Source organism: Nestor notabilis, unplaced genomic scaffold, assembly GCF_000696875.1.
Source record: "Nestor notabilis isolate BGI_N333 unplaced genomic scaffold, ASM69687v1 scaffold2680, whole genome shotgun sequence".
In the NCBI taxonomy this organism is placed as follows: domain Eukaryota; kingdom Metazoa; phylum Chordata; class Aves; order Psittaciformes; family Psittacidae; genus Nestor; species Nestor notabilis.
In genome coordinates this window covers 254-19,901 of record NW_009912272.1, presented here as the reverse complement: position 1 = coordinate 19,901, position 19,648 = coordinate 254, and the positions used below count along the sequence as shown (strand labels likewise).

Genomic DNA, 19,648 nt, shown 5'->3' with positions numbered 1-19,648 from the left:
AGCAGGAATCTCTAGAGTACACAATCTTTAGTGTTTAAAGCCTTGAACACTGTCACAATATTCAATCACTAATACACACTCCAGCACAACCTGTTTCATATGTTTGTTTATAAGCGTGGACCCATAAGCAGGATTATAACCTTGATCCTGAACTACAGGGAAGGGTAGCATGTGATTATGTTCTTGAGCTATAATCCATCCTGTAGAAATAGTCAGGAAGGTCACAAAGGCTACCAGAATAATGAAAGGCTTCAGATGGCTTTACAGCGTTAACATTTACCTACCTCATCGTACAAAGAGGAATATGAATATTCACCATTAAGTTGCAGCCAGATATAGTTTGGTAGATAAAACACAAAGATGTTTTTAAGTTGCATTTGTATGTATTGTAAGAAAGGAGGCCATGGAGTTATTCAGAACAACAGTCAAGTTGAGAGAAGAATCCCCCCATGTAAACTGCCACTTCCAAACTCTTCTTGCAAGATGAAAAACTGCCCTGATTGGCAAATAAGGGCCTTCCAAACATACCTTCCACTGGAAAATAACATCGTCATGCTCCACATCCCGACAGACAGTGCGCGCTCCACTGGAACATCCCCGAAGCTGAAGCAATGCGCTCTCTCTTCAGTCCACTGGCAGCAGCCCAGAGCCACGTGTTGGGGATTTAAGGGAGGGTTTACTGAGAGCTGGTGCCCACTTGTAGCCATCAGGTCTCTGTCGAGTGAAAAAGACACAAAAGTTAATGTTTCTTCCTTTAGGCATTGCTACTTGTGTCACAAGTAAGGGGGATGCCCGAAGTGCTGCAGGGCTATGGTGCTGCATGGGAAGACCCACAGCTCACTCCTGGCTTTTAAGTGCTACATGATCTCTATTTGCAGATTTAAATCCAGTATTAGCAATATTCTTTCAGGAGCACGAAGGATCAGCACGGTACATCAGTATTCATGTCACACTCAGTGCCTGGCAGTGAACTGCTGGCTGGTCAGCAGGCCAAATACATCGAGTCCAGCTCATACAGTTCTCAAATGCTGCACACTGTTGAGTTGTGGCTTCTAAGCCACTGGTTAATGCTTGCATTTTTAAGCTCAGCATCCAGAATTTGTGAATAAATGCAGCTTAATCAGTGCATGTATTTATGAATGTAACATCAGCCTAACCTGCACAAGAGAGTATCACAAAGATCAGATTGAAAGATCTGCCCTTTCATCTCATTCCAAGCCAAATTGCATCACTTACAAATATCACACAAATTGCACTGTCACCTGTGTTCTTCTCTGATGTCACACAGAGAGATAACCTCTAAATCACAGATGTCTCCCATTTTGCAAGATCTATCATCAGGAATTTAAAGCTGAGCAGGATGGATTTGAGAACACTCTACAGATATCTGTGTTCTGCAACTGTGATGCTAATGGCTTTTCCCAGTGTTTTGTTCCTGCCTAGTCCTAACAGTTGGTCTCTTTAGCCAGCACTTGGCTCTGCACCCAGATTTGGCTGTTCTGTGACCTGCCAGCCCCTTACACACAGACAGAGCCAAACTACCTGTTTATTCCAGATGTTACTTTGAACCAAGCACAACCAAAACAATGTCATGCGCATTCCTTTCAGTAACAGCAAACTCAACTCGAAATGAACAATACAGAAACAAGAGCCACCTTCAGGTTCCCTTGGTTTGATTCCAAAAATATAAACTACATGAGAACTTTAAAAAGTACACAGTGAGCCACCGAGCAATCACTGCACTGTGTACAGAAACAGAGCATCATTTAGAATCATAGAATCATAGAATCATAGAATAGTTAGGGTTGGAAGGGACCTTAAGATCATCTAGTTCCAACCCCCCTGCCATGAGCAGGGACACCACACACTAAACTATGTTGCCCAAGGCTCTGTCCAGCCTGGCCTTGAACACCTCCAGGGTTGGAGCATTCACAACTTCCTTGGGCAGCCTGTTCCAGTGCCTCACCACCCTCGCTGTGAAGAACTTCTTCCTTATATCTAACCTAAAGTTCTCCTGTTTAAGTTTAAACCCATTACCCCTTGTCCTACCACTAGAGTCCCTAATGAAGAGTCCCTCCCCAGCATCCTTGTAGACCCCCTTCAGATATTGGAAGGTTGCTAAACTTTGCTGGAGTTACTCAGTTGTCTTGGTTTGGCAGGAGGCCACACTGACCCTGAAAGACAAAACATCACTCACCACATCTTCTCCTGACAATCCCATGCACGTTCCTGCTGCTTCCTTCTCTGATCCAGCGGAACAGTTTAATCTTCTGTGGTTTCTGTTTTACTGCAGGATTACCTCTCAGGTAGATCAGCAAGCAGGAAGAAGGCAGGAAGGTACCCTTAGAACAGTTAACCTGTAGCATAAACCCACACCTTTCACTAGAGTGACTTTAATGCAGACAAATGTACAGTCTAAATGCAAGATGTCAAATGTTCAGTGGCTTACGTCACTGAAAAGATAAAAGCCTAAATTAATAGAATGTAACTCATTTCATTCCTATTCTCTAAGTTATCTAAAGTCAGGCCCAGGCATTTTAGGTTTAATGTAGATTTTGCATGGAAAATTTTGTAGTACTCTGAAAAACAGCAGGTTCTACCATTATTTCTGGGTTTTGTCCTGGACAATGACAAATGGCAGTGATGTATTGCAGTAAATGCTGCAAAGAGCATTAGTTCATTGGAGACATTAATTTTCCTTCTAGCCAAACTTCAAACAAAGTATCACTTTCTCTGCACTTAATACTACATTTGGCTCAGATTCTGTTTCTGAATGGTGGGTGTGGAGCACTGACAAGTACAGAATAGTGATTATTTTTCTTCCGAAATGGTAGAATTATACATTTCCTGGCAAAATACTAAGAAAGCAAAAATTGTTACTGTTTTTATTTTGTCATTAAATGTTGGTCTTATACCACAGCTTGATAATAAACAACCTGGTAATATATTACAGAACTAAGTTTTGAATTTAAAAGGAAAAAAAAGTCCCTGATCATCTTCAAGCTTCCAAAACCACACAGGAAACAGAAACTGAGGATGGAGAAAGGTCACTTCCCAATTATGCCACACAATGTATGTTTTCATCTCTCACTTCATTCCTTCACTGCTGTGGACATGAAACAACCTTGCTTCCAGGATCCATCCAGAGGCACTGCTGCCCCCGGGTAAGAAGCTACTAGTGTTACAGGAGCACGTCTGCACTGAAATCAACTTGTTCAGCACATTCTGTAGTAAAATTCCACTGAAGCCTCAAATACCCACTACAGAGGCACGGTGCTCAATGTATAGCTATTTTCTCAAAGAGGTTTTACCTCTTCTGTACCTGTAGTTCACTTCTCTTTACTAAAAGTATTTTGACTACTTTCCTTCCTTCCTTTCTCCCCTAATTTATACTGTACCTGTATCAAAATGCTTCAGGATCAGCTTTATCTTGTGTTCATTTAAATAACTGATTGGACCTGGTACTTTTAGGTCTCCAGTAAAGAACATCAAGAACTTCTTTCTTTCTCAACTACACACAACCTAATAACATGTATGGCAAAGTATGGGGAAAGGACCCCATAAGGACATGGCTCCATGCAGTGCCCAAATGTTTCCAAACTCCCAAATAGGAGTCCCCAGAGCTTTTCATGAAGGGTTACTGAGTATATAGGACAGCAGGATGTAGCTGTGTAAAGAAAATCATCTGTATTGTGATACAGAAAGCCTACAATGAGAGGGATAAGCTGTGTCCAAAGGTCTCACAGTATGCAAACAGCCTGTGGCCTGCTTCAGGGACACCTAATTTCAACTAGTAAGCTGTATATGCTTCACATAACTTACATCACATTCAGCCAGATTCACGGGATTTGTCAGTAAGGCTAGGGTTTAGAGGCATTCCACTCAAGGACATGGTTTTTCACATCAGGTCTCTTCTTTCTGGGGGAGTCTCCTTTCTGTGTAGAGAGACCACAAGTTGAACCAGAGCAAAGAAGGAAAATCACCGTACCACATTAAGAATGCACTGGCAAATTAGCAATCACTATTGTTGCCTGATTCCAAATTAGGCAGGGAAATCATCTTGCCCCAAAACAGCACTGCAAGATGTGCTGTTGCCTCATAATAGATTTGTTCACGGTAGCTTACATGAGGGGAGATTGTTTCTCAGTTTCTTAAGAGACTTGTCAAAAGTTGTTCTCATTCTCATAACAGAAACGACATGCAAAGTGCTAAACAAAGGGATGACTGATGTAAGCACTGAGCCAAGATCTTATGGTTCAAGCCCATTCTTTGATGCTTTGTTTTATCTGAAACCCTTTTCAATTGCAAGCATATTACAAGAATAGCTTTCCCCATCCAATTTGTATTAGTGATACCAGTTGTGCTTGATATAGGCTCTCTTTTGCAGCTAAAGGTCAATTATCTTTAGTTAAATAATAGCTTTCACATTACTCTTGAATAATGTTGCCTGAACTCTGGAAGCTGGGAGAAACTACATAAAGCATCCTGACTCCACAGGCTGCAACTAGGAGAATTTTTGCCACTATCCTGGAAAAAAATGTGATCTTAGCCCCATTTGTCTCTTCAGCAAAAGAAATGTCAAGTAGTCAAAGCCTTCAGCTGAAGAACATGCTTAAGAACGGGCGCAAGCACTTCGTGGAAGTTAGGCCATTTCCAACTGTTTTATATTAGTCTCCTGCCAGTTTCCAGTTTTTATTTCTTGAAAACAAGTTTCAAACTTGAGTTTAATTTAAAAAGACCAGCTGATTTTAAAAGAATTCCCCGTGCAACTGAGTTGGCTGGCACACTTTCATCACGTTTGAGTCTATGATTCTACTGTTTTCCTGTTTGTAGGTGGCACAGAGCTGCTCAGCTGAATTAGCTTTTCCAGCCTCTCTTGTCAGCTGCCATCCAAGTGATAAAAAAGGGCTTTTAAGTGGGTAGCAAAGCCTTCATTCCAGAGTCACAAAACAAAGAGGTCCTATGTGCTATTGTCATCAATGGATTCACCAGTCATCTCCTTTTAGCTTCTAGTTTCAACACTGTTTTCCTGGTACCTGCTTGACGAGTGTGACAACATAACAGCCTGTATGAAACTATCAATCATGACCATATTGTCGATATACTGATGGAACTATTTCTCCTTTTACTGGTAGTTTCCTATAATGTACTTTTCCAGAAGCTCACTCCACAGGGCTCCTGGGAACTTGGCAGCAGCAGTGGCTTTATTCTTCCTCCCCAAAACAGTGACTTTCAACGTTCAGAAGCAGGTATTTAGCACATCTGTATCACCCCCATCTTCAGCACTGTGCAGACCCCTACTGCAAACTCCACCACTCCTCTTACCGACAGGACGTAAGGACTTCTGTATATAAACTCTTCAGCCAGGCAAAGAGACAGCTTGTGACCAGGATTGCTGCCTATGTATTTATGGGCATAAAGACAACAGCTTCATTCAGATAATTTCAAATGAACTGTGCATACACATACACATATTGTATTTATTGAGTAGCAATATAACCCTGATACATAACCCTGATATGTAACTTAATCTGGAGTCAGCAGGACATAGAACCAATGATACCTGAGTAAGATTCACTTCTAGTTTTCGAGGTAGCAGAACAAAACTGTTATCACTGCACTTCAGAACAAGTCAGGAGAGTGCCTCTTTACTTAGCTGAGATCAGAACTGCCACAACCTTTTTAACTAACAAATGTGAGGAAATGATATACCACGAGGAAAGGTGAGTGTTCTAATGTGTTGTCCAAGAAAAGAGATAGTTAGAGATTGAGTAAAAATGCAACCCCCATGATGGGAAGCTGGGTTTTCTCAGACGACAACAGCACGCAGGCACATCAGATGGTGCCAATCTACAGTGCAGCTGGGGCCAGAAGACAACAAAAATTCTACTAAAAAGGTAGAAAATTATTCGGAGAATGAAAATAAAAGCTATGTAACAGTGGGGTTTAGAAGAAGGCAGGCTAGGAAACTTTTAACAAGTTTCCAAGAGTCAGTGAGAGCTGAAATACCAACCCTGCTCAGCATCTTTGACAGCTTCCACTACAGCTTGCTCTTAGGGATGTCTGAGTCCATCAAGTGTTGCCAGAAAAAGGCCTGTATCCTGCGCCATGCATCTTCTTGTGCTCTGGCATGCTCCCTCCATTGCCCTCCCCACTGCATAAACATCCCAAGCACTTTGTGGATTGAAGCCTGGCACAGAGGTAAGTATGGTGGCTCCAAGAGGTGCCCTGCTCCAGGATAGGAGCAAAACTCCACTTCCCGTCCACACTGCTGAAGGCGCTGAACAACATCCTGGCAATAGAGGTCGCTTTTCCAGTTCATGTCATCCCGACCGCACAGGAAGAGTAACTTGGCTGAGGACCTCTCCATGGGAATGCGACAATCCCAAGTCGCTGGGTCCCTGTGATCATTTAGGACATCTGAAAAATCTACTAGGCCAGACTCATCACTGGTCTTCACCCTCCCCAGATCATACGGGTGGGGAGGAATAGTGAAGCCATCCCCCTTCAGGGGAATGAAAGAATTGAAACCGCTTCCAGAGATGCTGACAACTGCCTTGATGCCAGGTAGAAATGTGGCCATGGAAAGGGCTATGTCGGCTCCTTTAGACAAGCCCAAAATGCCAATGCCAGTATCTTTCACCTGAAACACAGTTATGAAAACAACCATTATCAACTACTCCTTATTTCCTGGGCTGACAGAATGCCTCCAGTTCTGCTTCCTCACCCCTCATCCAACACCACCCATATTTTACCCCTCCCCTCTCTCTGTTCATGTTATATCATTCCCGTATCCACCCTTTGCTGAGCCTCCACAAGAGCGACTTTGAATTCTAAACTCCTCAACATTTCTCCTCCTGTAACACTTTTTCTTCCTGGTGTCCTCTATGGACAAAGCCTCTTTGCTTCCTCCACATTCTGGCTCGGCACTTGCTCACATTATTGTATCTTTTACTCCTCCTGCCTCCAAACTCCCTCATCTCTCCTCAGGTTCCCTTTGCAAAATCACTTTTTCATGGGTTTACTTGCATTGATTTTCTTCCATGCCACTGGTTTTTTATACTCTCCTACAGCTGACCTGTTATCTTCTGTTTTGTCTTGGAACACAAGAGGCTCATTACACCTGAGGCCAAGTAAGCCAAATAACTATTTAAATCAACTTATTTATAGTGAAGGCTCTTCACACCAGATTCAGTTTGTTATGTGCGTCTTGTAAGACACTCTGGAAGTTTCAGAGCTCTATGAGGAACAAGACAAACAAGCAAGGCTGAACTCTGCTCTCACACTGGCTACATTCCTCGTGTCCATATGCTAGAAAATAACTAACTTTGTGGAATGAATTCCACATTAAGTAGCATTCCATTCAAAGTTTAAATGCTATTCGACTTCTCTTGGTCTCTTTTGGCTTAAGCATGATGATACATCGCTATAAAAGCATCCTTCTCATCCCACATACTTGTCCTAATACAGCCCCAGCTTTTTAGGACATCGCACACTCTCCAGTGCTACAACTGTAAGGGATTCTGTCGTTAAACTGTTTAAATATTGTCTGGCGAAACTTACTCAAAATCAAAAGCTTGTAACACCTCAGAAACAGTAGAAAATATCAATGGATTCTTTTTCCCCTTTTTAGAGGAATTCTTTTTTTAGGGAGTTTTAGGGATTCTTTTTTCCCTTTTTAGGGAAAAAAATTCAGATTCTCTGCTTAAGCAGGAAGTTAAGTTTTATGTAAACTTAAAGACCACAAAACCTAAAAAAGTCTGAAGATTTTTTAAGTAAATCTTAAGTTTTATCCTTCTAGTTCAGGAACTGCCCTGATTTAACCTTACACAAACAGCGGTTTGCAAAACACTCTATGGCTGTTACAACATGCTGTGCAAAACCAGCTATCCACCTACTTGAGGTTTTCATCTCTCAGATCATGCTGTCATTCAGACAATGCTGTCTCCTATAACACCTGAGGTACTTAGGTGCATTTAGGGACACATAGCATTCCAATTAGAAAACTGGAAAATAGTTTCCAACAGGAAGATCACCATCATTTGTCTCTTACCTGCTCCTGCTTCTGCAAAAAATTCACGGCTTCCTCAAAATAGCTCATTTCAAGAACCTCTGGCATAGCAGGAAGATCTTCAAAGGCCATGTAAGCAACAGCCAGAGTCACAAAACCTCTGCTAGCCAGGAGACTTGCTCTGTATTCAACAAGACCTCCTCCTGATCCATACAAATCGATAAGTCCAGGGAATGGGCCAGGTCCTGCAATGAAAGGTGTGTGTATATAGATAACCAAAGTTTCTACAGTCGTCCCTTCAGTAGTGCCCTCTCAGCACGTATCAGGAGAGCAGATACCAGAAGGCAATAATTCTCTGAAACTCTCCACAGAGGTTGTCATTCTCAGGCACACTCACAAACACTGTAAGGACACTAATTCGGGTATTTCTTCTCTTAGGAATTTACTATAGGAAGTTCACATGTTGGGCATCCTTCTTACACCGTGAATATCAGCTGACATTGGCCTAGATGTTCTCAGGCCATTGGAGATTGATGAACAAACAACTTATTCAGAAACTGGGCTGGCAGGTTTCCCTGGGAGGGAATACTTACTTGGGTTACGAAATGCACCACTGGCTTATGCCAATTCAGGCTTCAGTGGGATGTGGGTAACTACCCTTGAGCTTCCCAGTTCTCCTGCAGCCATAGGACTTTCCTCTCGTGCTGCTGCTCTGCCCATTCTTATACCCAGACTTCCCCTACAAGATTTGGTGTCACAGCAGCTGCCAAGGGACTTTCTATTCATTACAGAGCAAGGTATTCTCATTTAAGTACTACTTAAGGAACATAAAGAGTTCAGAGCTCAGAGCAGCCTTACACAGGACCGAGTTTCAGCACTATCTCTGTAGAGACCTGGGGAATATGATGCCTGTTTGATCAAAGACCTTGCATTTCCTGTGTGTCTCCTATCTTCCCAAGTACCCCATGTGGTCAAGCTGCTCAACAAGGTAGACATCATTCGTTGGCTCTTACTTAGCCAAAGAGAGAGACAGAGAGACAAGTCCAGAGCCTGTAGGAAGATCCATGGCAGCTGCTGGAGCAGCCTAAGCTGGCTGCAGCTCAAGTGCAGTGCTCCCACCATGCTTCGTCTTTCCTCACCCCACAGCCAGAGCTGTCACACTTCACAGCTCTGCTGAAGACCAGGGGCCTCTCTGTCTTGTCAGCTAAATAGAAGAGCTAAGAAATGAATACACTCTTCCCCAGAGCTCCCACAGCAGAAGAGGTCCTGACCCCCGCAGATAGAACAGGAGACACCTCGTGTTACCAGCGCTGCCTTCCCTGCATCCCTCCCCATCCCAGCACACAACCTGCCTGGGCAACACCTGCTTCTCCCTCTGCGTGAGGATCCAAGTAGCTGGAGCAGGGTCAGGCTGAGGGAACCTTGAGCTGAGGCTTTGCTCTGGCTTGCTCAGCGCATCCAGGGGCCACGGGGCATAGTGTGATGTACGTGACCCCTGGAAAACCAGAACGGCATTAAACTCACCAGCGGGGAGGAAGAGGGTTGCTTTCAGACGGCCTTCTCTGACTGGAATCCTCTTCACACCCTCTCCTAAAAACCATCGTTCATTGGTGCATTTTCCCAGCAAGCGGCTCGTGTCCCCGTGGCCCTCATACACTTCCAGCTCCACACAGTAAGGGGTCAGGACGTTCCTCTTTGCCAGCCGCTTATAGGGCACTTTAGACCGCAGAGACCACAGCAGCCCCATCGGCTCCACTCCCAAATAGCTGCCCCCCAGCGACGGGGAGCGGCTGAGGTCGAGCTCCCCGTTGCTCCCTGCTCTGTAGCGAGCGTGAGCTTGGAACAGCTCCCCGCTCTCATCCAGCAGGCGGGGGACCTCCTCCTGCGGCAGCAGACCTGTCACACGGATCTGCACGGGGTCATCAAACAGACACTTGGGGGAAGGCAGAACCATCACCCGCACCGCCATCGCAGCGCTGCTGCGGGAGAGGAGCTGCCCTTGGCTGGGGAGAGACACGGGCTGCGTGGAACAGGACCGTCGGGAGCGAGGTCGCCTGTCGCTTCTCAGGCTTAAAATCTCTGCCCAAAATCCAGGAGGCACCGCCGTGACGTGCTGGCTTCCTCCAGCCGGGAAGCACGGGCTGCTGGGAGGCGTAGTTCAGAGCACGCCTTCCTCCGGGCGCTGCCGTCGGGAGCGGCACCGCACCACCGTGCGCTTGCACACACACAGGCTGTCATTTGTTCCTTACTTTTGATTAGAGAGACGCTAAATTAAAACCCCCAAAGTGACAAAATGAGGTATTCAAATCATTTTTCCTCCGACAGTGGGAAAGTCCGGATTCCACTGCAGAACTGGCTTGGGCACCTTTGCCAAGGCACAGTGAGCACAAGCTGGAGGGCCTGAGGTAATGCGGTATCTTAATCTAGCTGTGAAATAAAGCCTGCGCTTAATGCCTCTGGAGTTATCAGCAACTTCTGGACAAGCATCACAGGGTAAAATAATGCTTAACTATGTTTCTTTAAAAACAAAAGAGACAAAGTAGAATTATTGCCTTTTTATTCTTTTTTTCACAATAATCAATCTGTCTAAAAGGTATCTGTGTTGTCCTAATTAATACACGGAAAACAAATTTCCCCCTGTATCACCAATGTTTCCAAGAACTGTTTGAAGATCTGATGACAAATACAATCATTTGGTTTCCATAAACAATACTACATGTTTGCTGTGTTCATGTATTTAACAGCCTTATAGTCCTACCCTGCAGGTCTCAGACACATGACCAGTCTCATCCCATTCTATGGAAATGCAAATGGGACTTAAGGCTGCAGAAACTTGTATTTGCAGAAATTTGAGGTGCTGGAGCGGGTCCAGAAAACTGCAACGGAGCTGGTGAAGGGTCTGTAGCACAAGTCTGATGAGGAACAACTGAGGGAACTGGGGTTGTTTAGTCTGGAGAAGAGAAGGCTCAGGGGAGACCTTATTGCTTCCTGCAACTACCTGAAAGGAGGGTGCAGTGAGGTGGGGGTTGGACTCTTCTCCAAAGTAACAAGCAATAGGACAAGAAGAAACAGCCTCAAGATGCGCCAGGGGAGGTTTAGACTGGGGTATTAGGAAAAGTTTCTTCACAGAGTGCTCAGGCATTGGAACAGGCTGCCCAGGGCAGTGGTGGAGTCACCGTCCCTGGAAGTGTTCCAAAACTGTGTCGATGAGGCCCTCAGTGAAAAGGGTTAGTGGTGGCCTTGGCAGTGCTGGGGTAATGGCTGGATTTAACAATCTTAAAGGTCTTTTCCAGCCTAGTTGATTCTATGATCTAAACAGGCTCCTGGTTCACACAACCCGCCTCACTAAGCATTAGGCAGCAATTAATGGCAAAAGAATAAACAGTCACTGAGCCTACAAGCTGCAGAATCACATCATGCCAGACCACAGGTGATGTGCACATTGACTGTACATCTGGCAAACAACCCTAAAATCACTACTCAGGATGTAAGGGAATGTGACTACAGTTAAAGGCAATGGTGGAAAGAAACAAAAACCAGCAATAAAAACAAGTAGCCTAACAGAAAATAGCCAGCACTGACTCTTGCATGTCCTCCTTGATGTCCTCCAGCCACCACATCATTTGAAAAAAGGAAGAAATTAGTGAAGAAATAAGCTTTTAAACTGACCTTTATTGCAGAAGTTGTAATTTCTCACCATCAAAACATCACAGCCACTGAATTTAGTGAATTAAAACTGGACTTTTGCCTTATGTGGAATGCATGTGTTGGACTGATGCAGCCTGACACATGGGTGGGTGGCAGCACAGATTCTTCCTTGTCCACTTGTGCTGTTATGAAAACAATCTGTAGAGCTGAATGGTCATGGCTTCTGTTCTGGGATTTCCAAACACTAGCTTGCCTCCCTTCAAATTTTATTTTGCTCACCATCACTGAAGCAACATGCAAAGACCTAAAAATGATATTATCAAACCTTAAATGCCAAAAAATCTGGCCAGTTGATTTGGCCTCTGAAATCAAGAAAAATAGCCGTGATCTGTTTGACAGACATTGCTGAAGACAATTAAATGTTCAGTTCTTTTCCCTTCAATAACATTTGTTCTCCAGTCACAGACGCTGATGATTGTATCACATCAGAGCAAGAGATCACAAGCTCAAGTCTCCCACCTCTGCTATAGCCCTTTCACAGTTTTTGTGAGACAGTCTAGTAGTTGATAGTAGCTGTACTTCAGGTCATACTCCATGTCATACCAATAATTCACTGAGGAGACAAGAAAAAGGAAAAACATTTCTCAGGCTAGAATGTAATGATTTAGAAACATATTCACAGGCTGGTTTACAAAGTTCAGCTAGTACAGGCTTTTCATTACTAATTGAACACTGAAATGAGCAAATCTTTGACTACAGCCAAAAATAACATAAGCAAATATTAGAGTTCTTTAGGACTGCCAATACAACTCTGTCTTAACCCAAACCAACTCCTCTTCAGACTACTGAGGATTCCTTCAAGCAGAAGCTGGCAGAATGTTTAGAACTAGAAAATGTATGCTTCTATGTAGATCAAAAATACCAAATACACTGCAAAGTTTAATATCTGGATAGGAACCTCTCTTCCTGTAAGACTGTAAAGGATGGCAAATCCACCACTAATTCACAATGGTCATCAATTAGACAGTGCTTTAATTCTGCTTCTCATTCTAAGTCTGCTTCTCATTCTAATTTTGTATGTCTCCTAGAAAAAACTAAACCAAGCAGTATAATATTGTATCAATGGTTCTTGGAGGAGTATATATTCTAGCTTCAGACATTCACTGGACCAGACCCAGAGAATACTGGCTTTTCAAGTGTATACAAACTGTAGTGCAGTTAACAGACTACAAGCCAAATAATGTCAACTCTTTAGCATTTCTGCTAGACAGAGAAAAAAAAAGTGGCTGGGGGCTTGAAAACAACTCTGTGTTTCTCTGGAAGTCTTTAAGGACTGATGCAGCGTTCCTAGGAAAAGAGAATGAGAAATACTGCTTTACTGATAGCTTGTCTTTTTATCACAGTATCGCAAGTATGTTGTTCAAAATACTCTTCCTGGGCAGACAGGATTATTCCAGACAAAGGACATCAAAAAAACTCTTCCTCAAACCTTGCAAAACTTACAGGACCTAATGGTCATACTCTGCACCATCACCACTCCTCCACCTGCACCAAATGAGCAGTGCTTGAAATTCTGGAAGTCTCTTGGGGAAGAAATAAAAAAGGTAGTGAAGGATGATGATAAATCCTACAAAGAGATGACAAGACTTTTCATAGGTGCAGGGGAACAGTAACACAAGCATAGGCTTATTAGCAAGGTAAGAGACTTGGTTAGAGCAGATGCCAGCTCACATGACACCAGAGTATCTCCCATGTTGTGTCTACATTCATGCCTAAAACTCATATGCTTTCTGGTTTCCTTTTCTTCTATCAGATCCTTTTTTGCTGGTGTGATAATGGCACAAACAACACGCAGTTTCTTTGTGAAAGGTACGTATATGAGCAATTTGTAGTTGGAAGGCTAGGCAAATTTTTTGGCTCCATGTCAGAAACAGAAACTGGATCACGATCACCGAATTAGCTATCCTTCTCCAGACTTGGCAATTAGAAAGACTTTTTCTTCTGCTACATCCATTGCCAACAATATTACAAATTATAAGCAGAACTGCAAGGAGGTAGCCCCAGCACATTTACCAAGATTGTTGTTTCCTCCTGAGGAGAGGCAGATGATCTTAAAGGGACCTCTGGGCCCAGTTACTCTTTGCTGTGGGCTATCTAGGTGCGCACCCACCACAGTTCAAAAAGGTATCTGGACATCCTGTGTATTTTACCTGCTATACAGCCATGTGATTGTTGAACATGATGGAACCAGAGAGAAGGCAGGTACAACATCTCACCAGCTCTCACTGTACACTGCAAAGGTTTCGCCTGAGCATACTCTGGATATTGTTCCAGATTTGGGTTCAAGGGGTCCAGGGGGATCCAGGGCACCTAAAAGCAAAAGAATATGTACACGGTACTGATCCTGGCAAAAAATTCCAGCAAACTTCCAGAAAAGCAACTGATAACCAAAGTTAGTGGGTTAGAAAACCTGTATTTTCCCTAATAAAACACGTACAGCTACACAGCTTTCCACGTTCAACTGGCAATAGGTCAAGGATGCGAAAACTTGCACCCTCCAGTGCCTCCTTCACTGAAGCATTTCTAATTAGGGAAAAGGTGCTAAATGTCAGCCATGAAATTTCAGTCTCCTTGCACACTTTCAAAACAGCCCCAGCCCCTTATGTCACTTGATGCTCCTACATTCAGTACTTGAGTATTTTATCTGGAACTCTCTTTTTAGACATTCCTTTCTTATAAAGAGGAAAATGAAGAGAGATTAGATACAAAAGGGTACCAAGTTTCTGTAAAGTGCCTCCAGATCTGTATGTTTTAATCGAATAAATATTGCTACTACTAAGAAAACACAACTTATAAATTTAGACAGATATGTTTTATTGGTGATACTGCTGTAGAGCAAAATCTAGCCCTGAATAGAGGGCCAACAGAACGTGAATGCAGAAGACTCTACTGCAGTCTTAATGAGATAAATTCCTTTATTTTTGGTTCATTTGAAAGTCCTTTACTGGATCTATTCAAGTTTGGTGCAGGGAAGATAGTTTATGATATCAATGATTTCAGGTGTGCAGTAAGAATCTTTTCTGGAAGCTAGCTATCCCTTGCAAATAGTAAAATATAAGTGAAATACCTGGGCATTCTCCTTCCAGTGATGAAGGATTTCTAAATATCAATCAATATCCTTCATTTGAGGGCACAGCAGTGCCCAAAACTACCTTTACTTGTGTATTGACCATGTTCTTTATATACTTTTTACCTTATCTGCACTCTTCTCATCCACAATTTCAAATGAGCCATCTTCTGATACCTGGTAGGTTGCTGGCTGATACAGCTCTGAAACCACAGAAAGAATTAAATAACTCAAGAGCAGCACTCAGAGAAACTAAGGGCAGGGCATGGCACACTTTCACCAAGTAGAAGAAAAATTAAGACAAGACCATTTTCAATTTACTGTCCTTCCCTTTGTCCCTTTCAAATTTTACTCAGTTTCTTCTTTAAGTCAGTCTGAATTCTGAACTGCCTTCCAGTCTGGAATTCTAGCCTTCTTTCTTTACAGAATTATTCTCCTTGAACCCATTTTACTCCTGGTCTAATTTTGTTGCAGTAACTGCCTTGTTTCCCTTTCAGAAGTCATAAATGCATCCCTGACTTATGCATCGTTCTGTATTTTGGCGTTTCTTCTCAGGTCAGTCTAGCAAGATAGCACTCACAGAGTTAACAGTGACTTGTGGCCAGCCTTTCACTTCTAATTTTATCTGATAGGGCTCATCAGCTCTTCAGATACTGCAGATTGCTTTTATATCATTGCTTCAGCTTACATGCCTTTCTAAGCCTTCCATTGAGAGTTTCTCTCCATTAACTTCATGTTCAAAAAGATGGAGTTGTCTTTCTATTACACACTATAAAGTGTAAGCATTCTTTCTGTTCTATGCTTTAATGGTAACTCGTTTTACAAAGTATGACTCATATGACATACATGTATTTCATACATACATGTACACATGGCACCACCTCTCCTATGAAGAAAGGCTGAGACAGATGAGGTTGTTCAGCCTGGAGAAGAGAAGGCTCTGGGGAAACCTTACTGCAGCCTTTCAATATGTAAAGGGAGCTCATAGGAAAGACAGGGAAAGACTTTTTATCAAAGCCTGTAGTGACAGGACAAGGGCAATGATTTCAAACTAGGAGAGGCCAGAGTTATACCGGATACAAGGAAAACACTCTTTACAATGAGGGTCATGGGACACAGGCACAGGTTGCCCAGAGATGTTGTGGATGCCCCATCCCTGGCAGTGTTCAAGGTCAGGCTGGATGGAGCTTGGAGCAACTTGGTCTAGTGAATGGCAGGGGGATGGAACTAGATGATCTTCAAGGTCCTTTCCAACCCAAACAATCCTATGATTCTGTGATTTCAAGGTGGTAAACAAAATAAAACCAGTATAAATAAAATACTGCAGCAGCACATGTATCTAGGCAAAATTACATTATTGTCATATAGCACTCTGCATTCACTTCATCTGATGGTTTGAAAGGAATGGGAAAATAATTCTTTTCTTATAAGCTACAAAGTTAAGCTGTCCATCTTCTAGACAACACTGCAACACAACAAATTATTACTGTGCACATAGGAAAGCAACATAAAGAAACAGAAAATGGGCAATATGAAGTATTGCTGCCATAAAAATCTCTTTTTTCAATTCTCCCGTTGTCAGAGATTCAGTTGTAACTTGAATAATTCATTAAATTACAACTTATTTTTCAGCTTCCTGCCTTTTTTCCTAGAGAAGAGAATGAGCAGGCAGAATCCAAAGCTGTTGAATATCAAAGATGGCATGCTACAATACTGACAAGTTACTTAAATAATTCAAACATTCTAAATCTCTAGAGACTGCCATGAGTATCAATGAACCTATTACTTTACAGGACAAGAGAACCTGACCTCAGAATAAAGCTTGTATGACAAACTACCTGCAGTATGAAATAGAAGAGATTTATTTTCACACTGGAAAGCGTAACACTGCATAAACATCACAATGTTATCCCTGCTTCCTTTTCTGTATCTTTCAATATCTTAGTCTCTCCTCCTTCCAACCTCCAGACATAACTGCACAGTAAATTATGTACCATACGGGATGAAGGGACGGTCACTCGGTGGATGCAGTAGAAAATATTTCTCTCCAGATATCACACAGTACAAGTTCTCATAATGATCTTTATGTACTAGGATTGAGAGAAAAAAAAAGAGACGTGGAGAAAGAGAGAAAATCGGTGTTACTTCCTTCTCTACACCAGAAATTACAGTAAGCAAAGTGTCAGCTTGTCCTCTTATTATTAGGCTGCTTCCTCCTCTTGCAGCCAGTGGGAGTGGAAATTAACAACATAATGTTGTAGCAAATGTATTCAACAAAGCAAATCATCAGTGCCTTGCATGACACAATGCCAGGTAGATGCACCCAGAGACACAGCAGCAGAGGCTGAAGAAGTGTAGGAGGAAAAAGAAAAGTGTTGAACTGCCTTGTCAGAAAAAGCACACAGTCCTACTGAGCCACCAACTCTAACTGAGCCCGTTTAAACCCATGCTGAAAGCATGCAGAAGGCTTACAGTGCCAGACAATACATACAAGAGGTCACAGCAGCTGATTCCCCAAGCCAGAAATTCACAGCATCAGGCTTCTTCCCTGTATGGTTATGGAACAGAGAAATGCTGTCAGTAAAAATAGAATTTGAAATGTCACGTTTAGAAGTGTTTTTAAATAACTTCTAAATTCTGTCCTTTAACTTCCTCCATAACTATGCCAGGTTTCATTGCAAATAGCACTTTGTCAGCAACTGCAGCCTCCTTCTACACTGCAAGCCACTGTGGTGCCCATCAGACTTTGTGATATAGTATTATCCATCCCCAAACTGATGGTTACAACCCTTTGTTTCCACACACCGAATCCCTAAGACTCAGCTCACAGAGAAACTGCATACAGTTGCAAAAAGAAGGTGAGATCACAGTAAATTGTTTCCACTGACATTTTAAGGAAAGCCATGTTGTAAAATAGAAACCCACTGAAGCAGAACAGGGTTTAACTAGAAACAAACATCTGTAATTTCACCAAAGGGGGTAGGGCTGTGTGTTGTTTCACTCCTTTGTTATGCTACTTTCAGTAGCAACAGCATGAATCCGAGTCAAATCACGACTCTAAATCAGAGAAAAGCCTCTAAGAAAAGAAGTGCTATTTGGCAATATCACCACATTGTTTCTGTCCCAATACACAACTGAGATACTGCTTCTGGAGTAATCCAAACTCAAAACATGGATCACTCTGTCTTCTGCTTTCTAAGGGGATGGAACCAAACTGAGCTGTGACATCCAGAAGCAGAACAAACATTCACCATGTACATGACTCTTTCAAAGCTCCACACAAAATATTTCCTGAACACAGGAGAAATAAAAGGTTTACCAAGTGCCTCACTCATCCATGGTATGTCAGGCTGCACATCACAGACCAGTTCAGGGAACTCCTCGGTGAGGTTTGAACACTGCTTCTGCACATAGAATACGTTGGGAGAGGTCACTTTCTTCTCCACAATGTCCAAAAAGTCTGCGAAAGGCATTTGGCGCTCCTCTGGCATGACAAAGCGGTCCTGAAACACGGCATCTGCATAACCATTTGGTGTTACTGCCACACTCACTACCTTGGGACCCACCACCTCCCTGCAAAACAAATCAAAGGTTTGTAGCCAGACCTGCAGCTGGCCCATCTGTTGGACACTGGTTACTCTAAAAACAACACATTTCATGGGCAGCGAAACCAAGAAGCCTTTTTGACTGTCAGGCAAGGACTCTGGGGTTCTGCTCCAACCGCTCCCTGCAGTCAAGGACATTGTGGTGCCTTCTGCCTCTCTGATTTCTCTCCTAACAGGCAAGTTCATAAAGGAGCTCTCTCTTCCTCATGTTGGGCAACCTTATTGAGGTGAAGATGTCCCTGCTCATGGCTTGGGGGTTAGACTAGATAAGCTTTGAAGGTCCCTTCCAACCCAGACTATTCTATGATTCGATGATTCTATGACCCCTCCATGCAGGCAGAGAGCACTCTGTAGCCACTTCTTTCAACAAATCATGCCAGAGCCTGATATTCTCAGGACCACCTAACCCAGCCAAATCCAGATGGCCACATTAAAAGCAACCAAGGAGGACAATGTGGACAAAGTCTGATAGATACACACATCATGAGGCTAACAGCCCTTAGTTCCGTAAGAGGTTTTAGCTTTAAATTAACAGATTCAGGTTTAACACACAGATTTTAGGATTAACCATAAACCCCCCTTAAAGAAGTTTTCTTTTAAAAAACTAATTGTTAAAATTTTCATTGTTAGGTTTTGGTTTTTGTTTTTTAAACAATTTGTGCTCCATCAAAACCAAATCGGCCTGTTCTTCTATGCTAGCACTACCACCCCACTCCAACTGGGGGGCTGCAGGGTGGAACACTGGCCAGAGCACAGCAATTGGATGGGTTTCGATAGCCTGAGTGTGTTGCTGTGCAGTGAGAACACCCGTCCTTCTGCCTGCAGGGAGCTGCTCAGGACACAGTGTCTGCAGGAAGAAACTTACATGAGTTGGGCAAGACTGAGCACCTTCATACACAGAAGAAGCACAGAGGAATCTGAGCTAATCTTATGGGTAAAAGCAAAGTTCAGCCGAGGGCCTTTTACTGTGGTCAACCTAAGTTGGCCACCAGCACTGCTCCCAGGCTCGTTCATACCTGAGGTACGCTGAGGTCCACTTCTTCAGAGCCGGCCAGTGGCTGATGGCATTCTGAATTATACAAGGCTTATTCGGACTCACCCATTCCCGATAAAACTCCAGTGGGGACGGAGGCCCATCAAGATAGGGTACACACTCTGTCCACCCCAGCTCTGTGCAGGCAAATGACAAACAGTTTTACTCAGTATCCCAAAACACCTCCTGCAAGCACACGAACGGGCTTCAAACCCCACACCACG

The 19,648-nt window shown here is 43.2% G+C and overlaps 2 protein-coding genes across 2 annotated transcripts in view; both read right to left on the bottom strand.

Moving 5' to 3' along the window:
• Window positions 1–19,582, bottom strand: part of LOC104408827 (cytosolic phospholipase A2 beta-like) — a gene marked incomplete at its 5' end in the record, with an annotated part of 70,550 nt that extends 50,968 nt beyond the window's left edge. Inside the window, 5 exons of the mRNA XM_010018553.1 lie at window positions 14,913–14,989; window positions 16,781–16,876; window positions 17,278–17,334; window positions 18,106–18,359; window positions 19,408–19,582. Of these exons, the coding sequence (XP_010016855.1) occupies window positions 14,913–14,989; window positions 16,781–16,876; window positions 17,278–17,334; window positions 18,106–18,359; window positions 19,408–19,582 (659 nt within the window). The remainder of the gene's footprint in view (window positions 1–14,912; window positions 14,990–16,780; window positions 16,877–17,277; window positions 17,335–18,105; window positions 18,360–19,407) is intronic.
• Window positions 6,041–10,004, bottom strand: LOC104408809 (acyl-coenzyme A thioesterase 1-like). Its single transcript, XM_010018533.1, has 3 exons — window positions 9,536–10,004; window positions 8,054–8,256; window positions 6,041–6,643 (listed from the first exon to the last, which is right to left on the bottom strand). Exons 1-3 carry the CDS (start codon window positions 9,978–9,980, stop codon window positions 6,041–6,043), a joined length of 1,251 nt encoding a protein of 416 aa, XP_010016835.1. The 5' UTR covers window positions 9,981–10,004.
• Window positions 19,583–19,648: the final 66 nt, after the last annotated feature.